General features: G+C 35.6%; 1 protein-coding gene and 2 long non-coding RNA genes across 3 annotated transcripts; all 3 read left to right on the top strand.

Moving 5' to 3' along the window:
- The first annotated feature begins 3841 nt into the window (after positions 1-3841).
- LOC138886311 (uncharacterized) lies at positions 3842-5694 on the top strand. The gene is made up of 2 exons (XR_011404980.1): positions 3842-4018; positions 5347-5694. It is a non-coding gene; the product is annotated as an uncharacterized lncRNA (long non-coding RNA).
- A 4573-nt stretch (positions 5695-10267) lies between these two features.
- LOC104217154 (uncharacterized) lies at positions 10268-10891 on the top strand. Its single transcript, XM_009767312.2, has one exon. It carries the CDS (start codon positions 10268-10270, stop codon positions 10889-10891), a length of 624 nt encoding a protein of 207 aa, XP_009765614.2.
- Positions 10892-11279: 388 nt separating this feature from the next.
- LOC104217152 (uncharacterized) lies at positions 11280-13176 on the top strand. The gene is made up of 3 exons (XR_011404979.1): positions 11280-11456; positions 11962-12091; positions 12786-13176. It is a non-coding gene; the product is annotated as an uncharacterized lncRNA (long non-coding RNA).
- Positions 13177-16433: the final 3257 nt, after the last annotated feature.

Here is a 16433-nt window from a genome sequence, read left to right as displayed (position 1 = left end):
GCACGTACCCTGGTGTTTTTCCTCCCACCTATCCTTAGACAAAGCTCGCCACTTACGCTCATTGTAGGTCAAGTGGATCACCAACTTCCGAGCCCAATCCTGCAGATCGAGGACCTCGCACGACATCTATGAAATTGCTGCAGAAAAGGAAAAGGAAGGTACATTTACGGAGCCCGCCTTCGCCATAATTAAAAAACTACAAAGGCATGAGTGTACCACTTACTTGTAAAATGCCATTCCTCAGGAAATGGCAGAATCTCCATAGGGATAATATCGACATTTCGGACTCGGATGAATCGGCTCATCCATCCCCGATCTCCGTCTTCTTCATCATCAACGACGAAAGGCGTGGTGGATCGGCATCGTAGGGTTAATAGACCTCGATGGTGAAAAGGACAGTACAACCTGATTAGATGGCTAAGGGTGAATTCAAGCCCTGCTTTTTCCGCAAAGAACCTCATCATCAATACTGTCACACCTCCTTTTTCATCTACACCCCGCAAAGGGGCGCAAAGGGGAGTTTTTCCAATTAAAGGACAATCGAAACGGGATTTATTTATTTATTTCAGAGTCCACTTGGGAGATTTATGGTGTCCCAAGTCATCGGTTGAATCCCGAATCGAGGAAAAGAATGTTCTGTTTAACAGTCTGCGCACCAGAAATCCGGGTAAGGAATTTTGTTAACCCGGGAGAAGGTGTTAGGCATTCCCGAGTTTCGTGGTTCTAGCACGGTCGCTCAACTGTCATATTCGACTTGATTATCTGATTTTATACAATTATGAACTTATGTGCAAACTTTAAACTCTTTACCACTTTTTTTATTATTATTATCTTAACAGAGAATTACAACATTGTGAAAAAAATGTATCTCGAACCACGTCACATCAATGTACCCGTGGTTATCGACATATTTCGACTCTGTTGAGATTTGGATTTGGGTCACATAAATATGCACTCGAGTTTAAGAAAGTAAATTGTTAAAGACGCGCCTAAAGCGACTAGCGTATCGTTATTTTGGGTAAGGCCATGAAATTTGCTAAACGGCCGATCCCGAAGTCTATACAATTATTAACCAATTATTGAGGGCCCCACGACTTGTGCAGGCAAGGCTCCTCTCGTTTATTTTGAAAGGATAATCCTAAAGTGACTACATTTTTTTTATTTAAGTTCGTCTCTAAAAAAAGAAAAATTCTAATTAATTACATGCTTGAAAAGGCCGCTACTTATTTATCGGATTAAGACAAATGCAAACTGAAAATTGCAATCGAGACAAAAGGAGATTGTTTCATGCCTTATTCTATAATTGAATATTACTAAAATTGAAATTATAAATAGAATACGGAATTTACAAATAATATTACCAAAATAAACTAATTATCCTCTAACTAATTTAGACCCACATTGTTAGATGAATTGAACCGTTGGAATTAATTGTTTACAACTATTTGAAACTGGAATTAACCTTAATCACTAATGCTTATTCGAAAGTTTGTTAAACTTAATCGTTAACTCGTCTTGTTTGAACTCAACTCATGCCTATTGGGTTAATGGTCTTAGCAATTACTACTACGATCCTAACTTAAAATATAGTGGGCCTACTGATTCTACAAAATTATTGGCCATTTTTTATTCTGCCTAATATTTACAGATCTCCATTACTAACATGATTAAAAATTCACAAGCTTTGACTCATTTCTATTCCGGTTTGCATGAATTCAGAGTTATACTTCACTAAATAAACTAAATCAAAATAATCTCCAGTAATGACTATCTCTCAATTCATGTATCCATAGGCATATAGAAACAGTTCAAACTACTTAAAATAATTCTAAGTACAGTCCAATTTTCAGTATAGTTGTACAATGTAAATACATGTTTAAGATGAGCATAAACATATACAATATTTCCTAATGTACATTCTAATACATTAATTGAACACAATTTAATAGGCAAGCTTTTAAGCCTTTTAATTTAGCATTTTTTTTTTTGCAGTTTGAAGTCACCTCAGAACTAATCTCAGAAATGTGTACCTGGAAAGGGACTACAAGGAAAAGGAAGAAAAGGATCAATAGGAGCAGTAGCAACAACACAACAACAGCAATGGTAACGGAAACAGAACAGCCCAGTAACAGTGTTTAATAAAACCAGCAGAATTCCAGTAACACCCCAATGAAACAATAACAAATAACCAACTAAACTAAAAGAACAAACCAAATGAAAGCTCAGAAACACCAACAACAATCAACGGGCAGAAACAAAGTGAACCAGGAATGCAATAGGGACAATCGATTTCCGACTCTCTATCTTTCAGACTCTTAAGGGAAGAAACTCAAAACTTCAATTCAAAAAAAAAACCAACACTAATTCGGATTTTCAGTAGTCAAAGCAAGACCTCACTCTTTCAGTTTTTAGTTCTTAAATTACTCACTTTTTTTTAAAACTTAAATTGAAAGACCAGTTAATGTTTAACCCTTCAAAATCTCATCTCTTAACTTGTGTCAACCCCTTTATTTATAGCCAAACTTGAAGCACTCAAATTAATCCCCACCATCTTCTACCCATCCCCCTTTTGAATCCCACTACTTAATGTTTTGTCCCCCACTATATTAAACAAATATTAATTTTCACTAACACATATCTTTTCTTTATTTAATTCCCTTATTCCCCACTACCGCATGCTTTGTCCCCCACTATATTAAACAAATATATTAATTCCCACTACCACTTGTCTTGTCCCCCACCATGTATTAAAAAATGTATTAATTTAATATTATTAGTACTTAATGGACAGAACACTCAAATTAATTATTTTTTAAAACTTAAAATCCCGAAAATGCCCCTAAAACTACTGAAATTACCATTCTGCCCCTGAAAATACTACAATTTACCATTCTACCCCCATCAGCTATAACCAATTCACCTAATCAATTAACCAAAATACAGCAGCTATAATCAATTCCTAATCAAATTTCATCAACAAATTTAAGCTAGAAACTCAGATTATGTCAAATATCATCAAAACAAAGACTAAGGATTCAGGGAACCAAACCATATGATGAACAATAAAGAAACAACTGAAATCATTTTGACTGAACAACATTTTTAACAACAAACATACTTTCAGATTCAATAACAGTAACAAATTGAACATAACAAACAAGTAGATTCAAATCACTAAACTCAATAATCAATTGAACTTCAAATTAAATCTAACAACATTACAACCAAGATAAAGGATTCAAGTTATTAAACTAACACACTTCTATATTAAAACTAAACAAGAACAAATGAATAAAAACAAACTGAAGAAATAATCAAGAAATGATAAACAACGGAAAAAAAAAGAATCAAACATATACTGATTTCAGATCCGAGAATATCAAACAAAATACGGACAGAAATGAAACTTAAACCAACTAACCGGAAATGATCGCAACGGAACAAAAACTCGGACAGCAACCTCGACGTACCGGATCTCGACTCAACGAAAACCCACCTTCTCTTTTTGTAACACCCCAAAATTTTTATAATATTTGCATTCTTGATTGAGCACTTTTATAACGAGGAAATATTTTACTTTGCACTTGTGAAATGGTCAGTATATGAAAATTACTTACTTTAGGTTGTGTTAATATTGGCAAGGAAGTTCCATGGTGTTGCTATATGTAACACTTAATATTATTTTGACGAGTTGTTATTAATTATAGTATATAATTAAGTTTTGGGTTTCCAACCTTTTGTATTTATCTAAGAATATTTAGTAGTTGAGGAACCATTTTATTTCATATCTATTCATAAGCTCCCTATTCTTCTACTCTTCAGAAACAAAGAAGAATAACTATCTACCTCTCTCTCTTTCTATCTCTATCTTTCTACTCTATCTCTCTATCTCTATCTCTCTCTATCTCTCTCCTCCGTAAGAACAAGAAGCTGAAGTTTCATCAAAAAAAAAATCATGGATTTATACTAAATCAATGCACAAAATTCGTTTTTGGTGAAGATCAAGTTGCTCCTCTTGGTAAGCTTCTAAACCCGTTTTTATACTAGATAACTACTAGTATTTTCTATATATCTTTTTGTACATAGCTCCGATTTAAGTGATCTAGGACTTTCTGGAAAGGTATTTCATAAATCTACAACTCTTATGAAGGAATCAAAATCTATTTTTGTCGTTATATACCTGAAAAAAGAGTCAGAAAGTACAGGGCAGGTGCTGTCCAGATTTCCAGTTTAAGAAATATTCCATGTACTGCTGTTAGTAATTTTAACATAACCTTTTGTTCAAAATTGATATGGTAGTGATTCAAGATGTTCCGAAACAGTAAGACATAGATCTACAACTTTTGTGAAGACTATAAAGTCTAGTTTGTCCTTATAAATCTTCAAAACTTAGTCACAACTCGGAATAGTAATACTGTCCAGAATTTCTGTTTCAAACGTTTTGGGTAATTTTTACCAATATCATGTTTAGTTTGACTTGTTAAATCATTGAACTTATTTGGATATTTGATTATGTATTTAAGGTATATAAATCCTTGAAAAAAAATCAAAGGGGAAGTGTTTGAGGAAGTGGACAGATTTGGTTTATTTACGGCGTAGACGATTCGAACGTCCCCAAGTTGTGATTGAACTGTTTTGTGGTAAAATATCAAGGTTTGTGTATAAACTTGTACTCTTTTTGGTTTGCTGGAAATATGTTGAAATAACTTGATATTTTGTTTTTATTGTCTTCAATTTATATTGTTATATTCGTATTATATTAAGTCTTGTCAGAAATTTGCTAAATCGCCCATCCGTACGGATTGTTTGATCATTTTGCATTCTTGTTGGGACTTTGTCCTTCTTGTGGCAGTGACTTGGTCACTCATCTTGATATGCCTCTTGATTCGGATCTTTTGCCATCTTGACTTTGGATTTGTAGTTCGTCTTGAATTATGGAACTTGTCCGTGTTAAGTACGAACTAGGAAGCCATTTTTAATATGGTTCTTGATTCTCTTGTCTATTGGGTTTTGACCCTACTTGATTTGGGGCTTCGGTCCATCTTGATATCTGATTATGCTTAGTGTGATGGCATGACGTACATATTGGGCGAAAAATGGATATTTGGTATACTTCCTTAAATTGATAGTATACACTTTCTAGACTCTTGAACAGTGTTATTGATATTTGGAAATACTTCAAAGTTTGATATTGATATATTTGATATACTTGTTCATTTGTTTTAAATTATGTTAAATTGAGTTAACTATGACTGAAAAAAAGGAATTGGAGAATTTAATGACTCCAAGCCTAAAGTTTATGCACCACTAAGCTTTATGCTTAGCGATAGTTGTTTTCTATCGTAGGAAATGTTCGGGATGAAATCTGAAGATGGCCAGGGTGAATTAGTCTTTTGGAAGAACTTATGAAGATCACATTTGCATATGCACCTTGGTTTTGCATAGTTTTGGGACGTATACATGATGTACATGATATATATATACATACATATATATATATATATATATATATATATATATATATATATATATATATATGTCACACTTATGTTATTTGGAGGCTTGTTGGTTTTTAAAGACCAAAAAAATCTTGTAACTTGAATTTGTAACCTACTTTATTGTATTAGGGTATTTTAACGACTCAGGTCTTGTAATATGCTGAATTTACACTTTGTCTTGTAAATATGTAGAAAAGGAGAAAACTAGTTTCCCTTTCTTTATACCCGATAGTTTAAAATTTATGTATAATACAAACTTACAGTGATTTTGAATGAGTGTATAAATTTGTTAGAAAGTTGTTTTAATCTCTTGATTGCTCAAGAAGGGTTATATCACCCTGTGTTAATATTTTGAAATTGTATTTTATTTTAAATAAAGTTATGGTGTATGTTAAAAAAAAATATATTGCACTTTGAACCTTTTCGCATGGGCCTATTTCCGCTACTAAATTACTTTGGATATTTTTATTAATATCTTTTTTAATATTTTGTAAGTAGGGAATTAGATTTGTTTCTTAAGTAGTAGCCTCCCAAAGGGGTTGCTACAAGTTTTGGTATCAGAGCTACGGTTTGTGATTCTAGGATTTGTTTTGTTGTGATAGTACGTAGTATTTGTTGTAATTTACTTTTTTGAAAATGACTTGGAGTTTATAAATTTTTGCATACTTGTTTAATTTAATTTATTGGATTCTGTGTGCACGTGCATCATGTACATGTCCCTAATGCAGTGTGATCTTATCTTTTATAGGAATTTTAATATGGTCTCTTCTTTGAATAGAGCTGTTGAATCCGTTGATGAAAGTCAGGCTCAACATAATGTCATGCCTCACCTTCAGGGAGAAAATGAGGAACCCTTGCCTGACCTAAATCATCCTCGTGTTAGTGGAAATGAAGTGGGCAGTAATCCAAGAGCAATGAGTCATAATACTCCATTTATGACTCCTCCATTCCAACAAATGGCTGAGTTGTTTCGTCACTTGGCTGGGAAAAGGTCAGAACCTAGTGAAATGAATTTTGAGAAGATGAGAAAAATGGGCGGAGTTGAATTTGAAGGCACTACAGATCCCACGGTAGCTGAACAATGGCTCGAGCGCATGGAGAGGGTCTTTGAACAACTGGAGTGTACTAATGCTTCCAAATTTAAGTATGCTATGTCTCTTTTACAAAAAGACGCCTATGATTGGTGGGTAAGTGTGCCAAATGCAAAAGCAAAACCTCCGGTGCTGACTTGGGATGACTTTGTGAAATTATTTAGTGCAAAATATGTTCCCCCTGTCTATTGTGATGCTAAAAAGAAAGAGTTTTTGAATTTAAGACAAGGAAGTATATCTATTGCAGAATATCAACAAAACTTTCTCAGGCTTTCTCGCTATGCTAAAGGTATTATTGATGGTGAAAGAGACAAGTACAGAAGATTTGAAGAAGATTTGAATGGTTACATTCGAAAATCAGTGGCAATATTACAACTTGATGATTTTTCCAAGCTGATTTCAGCTGCTCTTACTTGGGAAAGAATTGACAAGGAAGAAGCTAGTAGGAGAGAAAACAGGTTTAGGAAGGGTAATTCAGATTATGGCGGTCCATCCAAAAAGGGAAAGTTTGATTATTCCAAGACTGAGAGTACACATAAATCATTACATCATAAGCAGAATAAGTCGAATTTTTCTACTGCCAGTACTCCAAGTTATGGCCAAGGCAAAACTTATACCCCTACTTGTGCACAGTGCGGGAAGAATCATTATGGTGCTTGTAGACGAGCTTCCGGTGCTTGCTTTAATTGTGGAAGTATGGATCATAAAGTGAAGGATTGTCCTAATCCTAATCCTTTTTCGTATTCACATACAGAGCGATCAGTTCAAAAGCCTGTCACTACTCATTCTCAAGCTAATAGCAGTGCTAGACCTCGAAATATGCAAGCAGCGGGTTCGAGTGGAGCTAATCAGGCTGGTGGGTCAAGAGCTACTGCACGAGTTTATGCTATGAGACAGAAGAATGACCAGGATGGCCCAGACGTGGTTGCTGGTAAATTTCACTTATTTGGCATATCTGTTGTTACACTATTTGATCCTGGATCTTCGCACTATTATGTTTGCTCATCACTTGCATTTCCTGATACTGCTAAATCTAGGAGACTTGACTTTGATGTGCTGGTCACGAGTCCATTAGGTCATCAGGCTGTTGTTAACAGGATTTACCGAGATTGTCCATTCATGATTCAAAATCTGGTCTTCCCTGCCGACTTGCTTGAAATGCCCTTCCAAGACTATGATGTTATTGTTGGCATGGATTGGCTCCATAAGCACCACGCAGTGGTTGATTGTAGGTTGAAGCAAGTGACATTTAGAACTCCTGCACATTCACACATAGTAGTTCAAGGAAAAAGATCATTGACATCTAATATTATTTCAGCGGTCTTGGCAAGGAAAATGATTTGTCAAGGTTGTGATGCCTATCTTGCTCATATAGTCGATACACGATTGGGGAGTCTAAGTCTTAAGGACATACCAACTGTGTGCGACTTTCCTGATGTATTTCCTGATGATCTTCATGGGTTGCCTCCAGAAAGGGAGATTGAATTTCCTATAGATCTTGTCCCGGGAACTACCCCTATTTCTATCGCTCCTTATAGAATGGCTCCAGCTGAATTAAAAGAGTTGAAGGCTCAATTGCAAGAACTTCTTGAGAAAGGTTTCATACGTCCCAGTATTTCACCTTGGGGAGCTCCTGTTTTATTTGTGAAAAAGAAAGATGGCACTCTTAGGCTTTGCATTGATTACCGACAGCTGAACAAGGTAACAATCAAGAACAAATACCCACTGCCTAGAATCGATGACTTGTTTGACCAACTGAAGGGTGACAGCTTATTCTCAAAAATTAACTTGAGGTCTGGATATTATCAGTTGCGTGTGAGGGAGCAAGATGTTCCTAAAACTGATTTTAGGACCAGGTATGGCCATTATGAATTTTTGGTAATGCCATTTTGTTTAACAAATGCTCCTGCCGCATTTATGGATCTAATGAACCGTATATTCAAGCCTTATCTCGATCAATTTGTGGTAGTGTTTATTGATGACATTTTAGTCTATTCCAAGAATAGAGAAGATCATGATAAGCATATCAGAATTGTCATGCAAATTCTGAAAGAGAGACAACTCTACGCTAAGCTTTCCAAATGTGAATTTTGGCTGAATGAAGTGGCATTTTTGGGGCACATTGTATCATTTGAAGGTGTGAAGGTTGATCCTAGTAAGATTCAAGATATTGTTGATTGGAAACTCCCTAAAACTCCAACTGAGATAAGAAGTTTCTTGGGTTTAGCAGGACACTACAGAAGGTTTGTGAAGGGCTTCTCTATTATAGCTTCTCCTTTAACCAAACTTTTGGGGAAAGATACTAAGTTTGTATGGGATGACAAGTGTTAAGAGAGCTTTGAAAAGCTCAAATCCTTGTTGACACAAGCTCCAATACTTTCTTTGCCAGCTGAAGGAAAAGATTATGTGGTATACAGTGATGCATCTCATCGTGGCTTGGGTTGTGTTTTGATGCAAGAAGGGAAAGTAATTGCTTATGCCTCTCGAAAGTTGAAATCACATGAGTTAAATTATCCCACTCATGATCTTGAACTTGGTACCATTGTTTTTGCCTCAAAAATTTGGAGGCATTACTTGTACGGAGAGAAGTGTCACATATTTACTGATCACAAGAGTTTGAAGTACTTGGGTACACAAAAAGAGTTAAACTTGAGACAACGTAGATGGCTTGAACTCATCAAAGATTATGATTGCACGATTGATTATCATCCTGGTAAAGCCAATGTGGTTGCAGATACGTTGAGTCGTAATTCCCTTGCAAATTTAACTCTAAGTCATTTGCCTTTGCTTCTTGAATTAAGAGCCATGAGTGTTTGCCTTTCATTTAATTATAATGGTTCTATCATTGCTAATTTGCAAGTCAAGCCAGTCTTACTTGAGCAAGTCCAAGAAGCGCAGAAATTAGATGAGAAGCTTGTGAAACGGGTTGAAGAAGTCCAAAATGGAAGAGAATCAGATTTTTCATTAAGGAAGGATGGTACCTTATTTTATAAAAATAGGTTATGTGTTCCTAATGATGATGAGTTGAGAAAGAAGATCTTGATTGAAGCACATAGTTCACCTTATGCAATGCATCCTGGAGGTACTAAAATGTATCGGACCATTAAGGAACACTATTGGTGGAGTGGTATGAAGAAAGACATTGCAGAGTTCATTTCTAAATGCTTGGTATGTCAACAAATAAAAGCTGAACATCAAGTCCCAGCTGGTTTACTGCAACCTTTGTCAATACCTGAATGGAAATGGGAAAGGATAATGATGGACTTTGTTTCTGGACTTCCACGTACTCAAAGAAATCATGATGCAATTTGGGTCATTGTATATAGACTAACTAAGAGTGCTCATTTCTTGGCAATCAGAATGGACTACTCACTGGAACGTTTAGCAGAATTGTACATTAATGAGATTGTGAAGCTGCATGGAATCCCTGTTTCTATTGTGTCTGATAGAGATCCGAGGTTTACATCCAGATTTTGGTCTAGTCTGCAAGAAACTTTGGGTTCCAGGTTGAATTTTAGTACCGCTTTCTATCCACAAACAAACGGCCAGCCTGAAAGGGTAATACAAATCTTGGAGGATATGCTTCGAGCCTGTATTATTGAGTTTAAGGGTAGTTGGGACAAATAGTTGGACCTAATAGAATTTGCTTACAATAATAACTACCAATCAAGCATAGGCATGCCTCCTTATGAAGCTTTATATGGGAGAAAATGTAGAACGCCTCTTTGTTGGAATGAGGTTGGTGAAAGAAAATTTGTGGGTCCTGAGATTGTGCAACAAACTGAAGATAAGGTAAAAATCATCAAGGATCGTTTGAAAATTTCTTCAGACAGACAAAAGTCTTATGCTGATCTTAAAAGACGTGAAATTGAGCATCAGGTGGGCGATAAGGTATTTTTAAAGGTTTCTCCATGGAAGAAGATTATGAGATTTGGCCAAAAAGGTAAACTTAGCCCTCGATTTATTGGACCTTATGAAATACTTGAAAGAATTTGTCCGATTGCATATAAGCTAGCTTTGCCACCTGAATTAGGTAATATCTACAACGTCTTTCATGTTTCTATGCTTCGAAAATACCGCTCAGATCCATCTCATGTTCTTCCTATTGAGTCTATTGAGGTTAATCCTGATTTGACATATGAAGAAGAACCAATTCAAATCTTAGCGCGGGAGATAAAAGAGCTTAGAAAAAAGAGAATCCCATTAGTGAAGGTTCTTTGGAGAAATCATTCAGGCGAAGAAGCTACCTGGGAGCGAGAAGAGGATATGCGAGTTCAATATCCACATTTGTTTCGGGACTAGTACAAGGTAAATTTCGAGACGAAATTTTTTTTAAGGGAGAGAGAGCTGTAACACCCCAAAATTTTTATAATATTTGCATTCTTGATTGAACATTTTTATAACGAGGAAATATTTTACTTTGCACTTCCTAAATGTAAAATTGTCAGTATATGAAAATTTCTTACTTTAGGTTGTGTTAATATTGGCAAGGAAGTTCCATGGTGTTGCTATATGTAACACTTAATATTATTTTGACGAGTTGTTATTAATTATAGTATATAATTAAGTTTTGGGTTTCCAACCTTTTGTATTTATCTAAGAATATTTAGTAGTTGAGGAACCATTTTATTTCATATCTATTCATAAGCTCCCTATTCTTCTACTCTTCAGAAACAAAGAAGAATAACTATCTACCTCTCTCTCTTTCTATCTCTATCTTTCTACTCTATCTCTCTATCTCTATCTCTCTCTATCTCTCTCCTCCGTAAGAACAAGAAGCTGAAGTTTCATCAAAAAAAAAATCATGGATTTATACTAAATCAATGCACAAAATTCGTTTTTGGTGAAGATCAAGTTGCTCCTCTTGGTAAGCTTCTAAACCCGTTTTTATACTAGATAACTACTAGTATTTTCTATATATCTTTTTGTACATAGCTCCGATTTAAGTGATCTAGGACTTTCTGGAAAGGTATTTCATAAATCTACAACTCTTATGAAGGAATCAAAATCTATTTTTGTCGTTATATACCTGAAAAAAGAGTCAGAAAGTACAGGGCAGGTGCTGTCCAGATTTCCAGTTTAAGAAATATTCCATGTACTGCTGTTAGTAATTTTAACATAACCTTTTGTTCAAAATTGATATGGTAGTGATTCAAGATGTTCCGAAACAGTAAGACATAGATCTACAACTTTTGTGAAGACTATAAAGTCTAGTTTGTCCTTATAAATCTTCAAAACTTAGTCACAACTCGGAATAGTAATACTGTCCAGAATTTCTGTTTCAAACGTTTTGGGTAATTTTTACCAATATCATGTTTAGTTTGACTTGTTAAATCATTGAACTTATTTGGATATTTGATTATGTATTTAAGGTATATAAATCCTTGAAAAAAAATCAAAGGGGAAGTGTTTGAGGAAGTGGACAGATTTGGTTTATTTACGGCGTAGACGATTCGAACGTCCCCAAGTTGTGATTGAACTGTTTTGTGGTAAAATATCAAGGTTTGTGTATAAACTTGTACTCTTTTTGGTTTGCTGGAAATATGTTGAAATAACTTGATATTTTGTTTTTATTGTCTTCAATTTATATTGTTATATTCGTATTATATTAAGTCTTGTCAGAAATTTGCTAAATCGCCCATCCGTACGGATTGTTTGATCATTTTGCATTCTTGTTGGGACTTTGTCCTTCTTGTGGCAGTGACTTGGTCACTCATCTTGATATGCCTCTTGATTCGGATCTTTTGCCATCTTGACTTTGGATTTGTAGTTCGTCTTGAATTATGGAACTTGTCCGTGTTAAGTACGAACTAGGAAGCCATTTTTAATATGGTTCTTGATTCTCTTGTCTATTGGGTTTTGACCCTACTTGATTTGGGGCTTCGGTCCATCTTGATATCTGATTATGCTTAGTGTGATGGCATGACGTACATATTGGGCGAAAAATGGATATTTGGTATACTTCCTTAAATTGATAGTATACACTTTCTAGACTCTTGAACAGTGTTATTGATATTTGGAAATACTTCAAAGTTTGATATTGATATGTTTGATATACTTGTTCATTTGTTTTAAATTATGTTAAATTGAATTAACTATGACTGAAAAAAAGGGAATTGGAGAATTTAATGACTTCAAGCCTAAAGTTTACGCACCACTAAGCTTTATGCTTAGCGATAGTTGTTTTCTATCGTAGGAAATGTTCTGGATGAAATCTGAAGATGGCCAGGGTGAATTAGTCTTTTGGAAGAACTTATGAAGATCACATTTGCATATGCACCTTGGTTTTGCATAGTTTTGAGACGTATACATGATGTAAAGGATATACAGAATATATACATATATATATATATGTCACACTTATGTTATTTGGAGGCTTGTTGGTTCTAAGACCAAAAAAATCTTGTAACTTGAATTTGTAACCTACTTTATTGTATTAGGGTATTTTAACGACTCAGGTCTTGTAATATGCTGAATTTACACTTTATCTTGTAAATATGTAGAAAAGGAGAAAACTAGTTTCCCTTTCTTTATACCCGATAGTTTAAAATTTATGTATAATACAAACTTGCAGTGATTTTGAATGAGTATATAAATTTATTAGAAAGTTGTTTTAATCTCTTGATTGCTCAAGAAGGGTTATATCACCCTGTGTTAATATTTTGACATTGTATTTTATTTTAAATAAAGTTATGGTGTATGTTAAAAAAAATATATTGCACTTTGAACCTTTTCGCATGGGCCTATTTCCGCTACTAAATTACTTTGGATATTTTTATTAATATCTCTTTTAATATTTTGTAAGTAGGGAATTAGATTTGTTTCTTAAGTAGTAGCCTCCCAAAGGGGTTGCTACAAGTTTTGGTATCAGAGCTACTTTGTGATTCTAGGATTTGTTTTGTTGTGATAATACGTAGTATTTGTTGTAATTTTCTTTTTTGAAAATGACTTGGAGTTTATAAATTTTTTGCATACTTGTTTAATTTAATTTATTGGATTCTGTGTGCACGTGCATCATGTACATGTCCTAATGCAGTGTGATCTTATCTTTTATAGGAATTTTAATATGGCCTCTTCTTCGAATAGAGCTGTTGAATCCGTTGATGAAAGTCAGGCTCAGTATAATGTCATGCCTCACCTTCAGGGAGAAAATGAGGAACCCTTGCCTGACCTAAATCATCCTCGTGTTAGTGGAAATGAAGTGGACAGTAATCCAAGAGCAATGAGTCATAATACTCCATTTATGACTCCTCCATTCCAATAAATGGCTGAGTTCTTTCGTCACTTGGCTGGGACAAGGTCAGAACCTAGTGAAATAAATTTTGAGAAGAATAGAAAAATGGGCGGAGTTGAATTTGAAGGCACTACAGATCCCACGGTAGCTGAACAATGGCTCGAGTGCATGGAGAGGGTCTTTGAACAACTGGAGTGTACTAATACTTCCAAATTTAAGTATGTTATGTCTCTTTTACAAAAAGACGCCTATGATTGGTGGGTAAGTGTTCCAAATGCAAAAGTAAAACCTCCGGTGTTGACTTGGGATGACTTTGTGAAATTATTTCGTGCAAATATGTTCCCCCTGTCTATTGTGATGCTAAAAAGAAAGAGTTTTTGAATTTAAGACAAGGAAGTATGTCTATTGCAGAATATCAACAAAACTTTCTCAGGCTTTCTCGCTATGCTAAAGGTATTATTGATGGTGAAAGAGACAAGTGCAGAAGATTTGAAGAAGGTTTGAATGGTTACATTCGAAAATCAGTGGCAATCTTACAACTTGATGATTTTTCCAAGCTGATTTCAGCTGCTCTTACTTGGGAAAGAATTGACAAGGAAGAAGCTAGTAGGAGATAAAACAGGTTTAGGAAGGGTAATTCAGATTATGGTGGTCCATCCAAAAAGGGAAAGTTTGATTATTCCAAGACTGGGAGTACACATAAATCATTACATCATAAGCAGAATAAGTCGAATTTTTCTACTGCCAATACTCCAAGTTATGGCCAAGGCAAAACTCATACCCCTACTTGTGCACAGTGCGGGAAGAATCATTATAGTGCCTGTAGACGAGCTTCCGGTGCTTGCTTTAATTGTGGAAGTATGGATCATAAAGTGAAGGATTGTCCTAATCCTAATCCTTTTTCGTATTCACATACAGAGGGGTCAGTTTAAAAGCCTGTCACTACTCATTCTCAAGCTAATAGCAGTGCTAGACCTCGAAATATGCAAGCAGCGGGTTCGAGTGGAGCTAATCAGGCTGGTGGGTCAAGAGCTACTGCACGAGTTTATGCTATGAGAAAAAAGAATGACCAGGATGGACCAGACGTGGTTGCTGGTAAATTTCACTTATTAGGCATATCTGTTGTTACACTATTTGATCCTGGATCTTCGCACTCTTATGTGTGCTCATCACTTGCATTACCTGATACTGTTAAATCTGGGAGACTTGACTTTGATGTGCTGGTCACGAGTCCATTAGGTCATCAGGCTGTTGTTAACAGGATTTACCGAGATTGTCCATTCATGATTCAAAATCTGGTCTTCCCTGCCGACTTGCTTGAAATGCCCTTCCAAGACTATGATGTTATTGTTGCCATGGATTGGCTCCATAAGCACCACGCAGTGGTTGATTGTAGGTTGAAGCAAGTGACATTTAGAACTCCTGCACATTCACACATAGTAGTTCAAGGAGAAAGATCATTGACATCTAATATTATTTCAGCGGTCTTGGCAAGGAAAATGATTTGTCAAGGTTGTGATGCCTATCTTGCTCATATAGTCGATACACAATTGGGGAGTCCAAGTCTTAAGGACATACCAACTGTGTGCGACTTTCCTGATGTATTTCCTAATGATCTTCCTGGGTTGCCTCCAGAAAGGGAGATTGAATTTCCTATAGATCTTGTCCCGGGAACTACCCCTATTTCTATCGCTCCTTATAGAATGGCTCAAGCTGAATTAAAAGAGTTGAAGGCTCAATTGCAAGAACTTCTTGAGAAAGGTTTCATACGTCCCAGTATTTCACCTTGGGGAGCTCCTATTTTATTTGTGAAAAAGAAAGATGGCACTCTTAGGCTTTGCATTGATTACCGACATTTGAACAAGGTAACAATCAAGAACAAATACCCACTTCCTAGAATCGATGACTTGTTTGACCAACTGAAGGGTGCCAGCTTATTCTCAAAAATTGATTTGAGGTCTGGATATTATCAGTTGCGTGTGAGGGAGCAAGATGCTCCTAAAACTGATTTTAGGACCAGGTATGGCCATTATGAATTTTTGGTAATGCCATTTGGTTTAACAAATGCTCCTGCTGCATTTATGGATCTAATGATCTGTATATTCAAGCCTTATCTCGATCAATTTGTGGTAGTGTTTATTGATGACATTTTAGTCTATTCCAAGAATAGAGAAGATCATGATAAGCATATCTGAATTGTCATGCAAATTCTGAAAGAGAGACAACTCTACGCTAAGCTTTCCAAATGTGAATTTTGGCTGAATTAAGTGGCATTTTTGGGGCACATTGTATCATCTGAAGGTGTGAAGGTTGATCCTAGTAAGATTCAAGCTATTGTTGATTGGAAACTCCCTAAAACTCCAACTGAGATAAGAAGTTTCTTGGGTTTAGCAGGATACTACAGAAGGTTTGTGAAGGGCTTCTCTATTATAGCTTCTCCTTTAACCAAACTTTTGGGGAAAGATACTAAGTTTGTATGGGATGACAAGTGTCAAGAGAGCTTTGAAAAGCTCAAATCCTTGTTGACACAAGCTCCAATACTTTCTTTGCCAGCTGAAAGGAAAAGATTATGTGGTATACAGTGATGCATCTCATCGTGGCTTGGGTTGT

The sequence above is a fragment of the Nicotiana sylvestris genome, chromosome 2 (assembly GCF_000393655.2).
Source record: "Nicotiana sylvestris chromosome 2, ASM39365v2, whole genome shotgun sequence".
NCBI lineage: Eukaryota > Viridiplantae > Streptophyta > Magnoliopsida > Solanales > Solanaceae > Nicotiana > Nicotiana sylvestris.
This window is presented reverse-complemented; position numbering and strand designations above follow the sequence as displayed.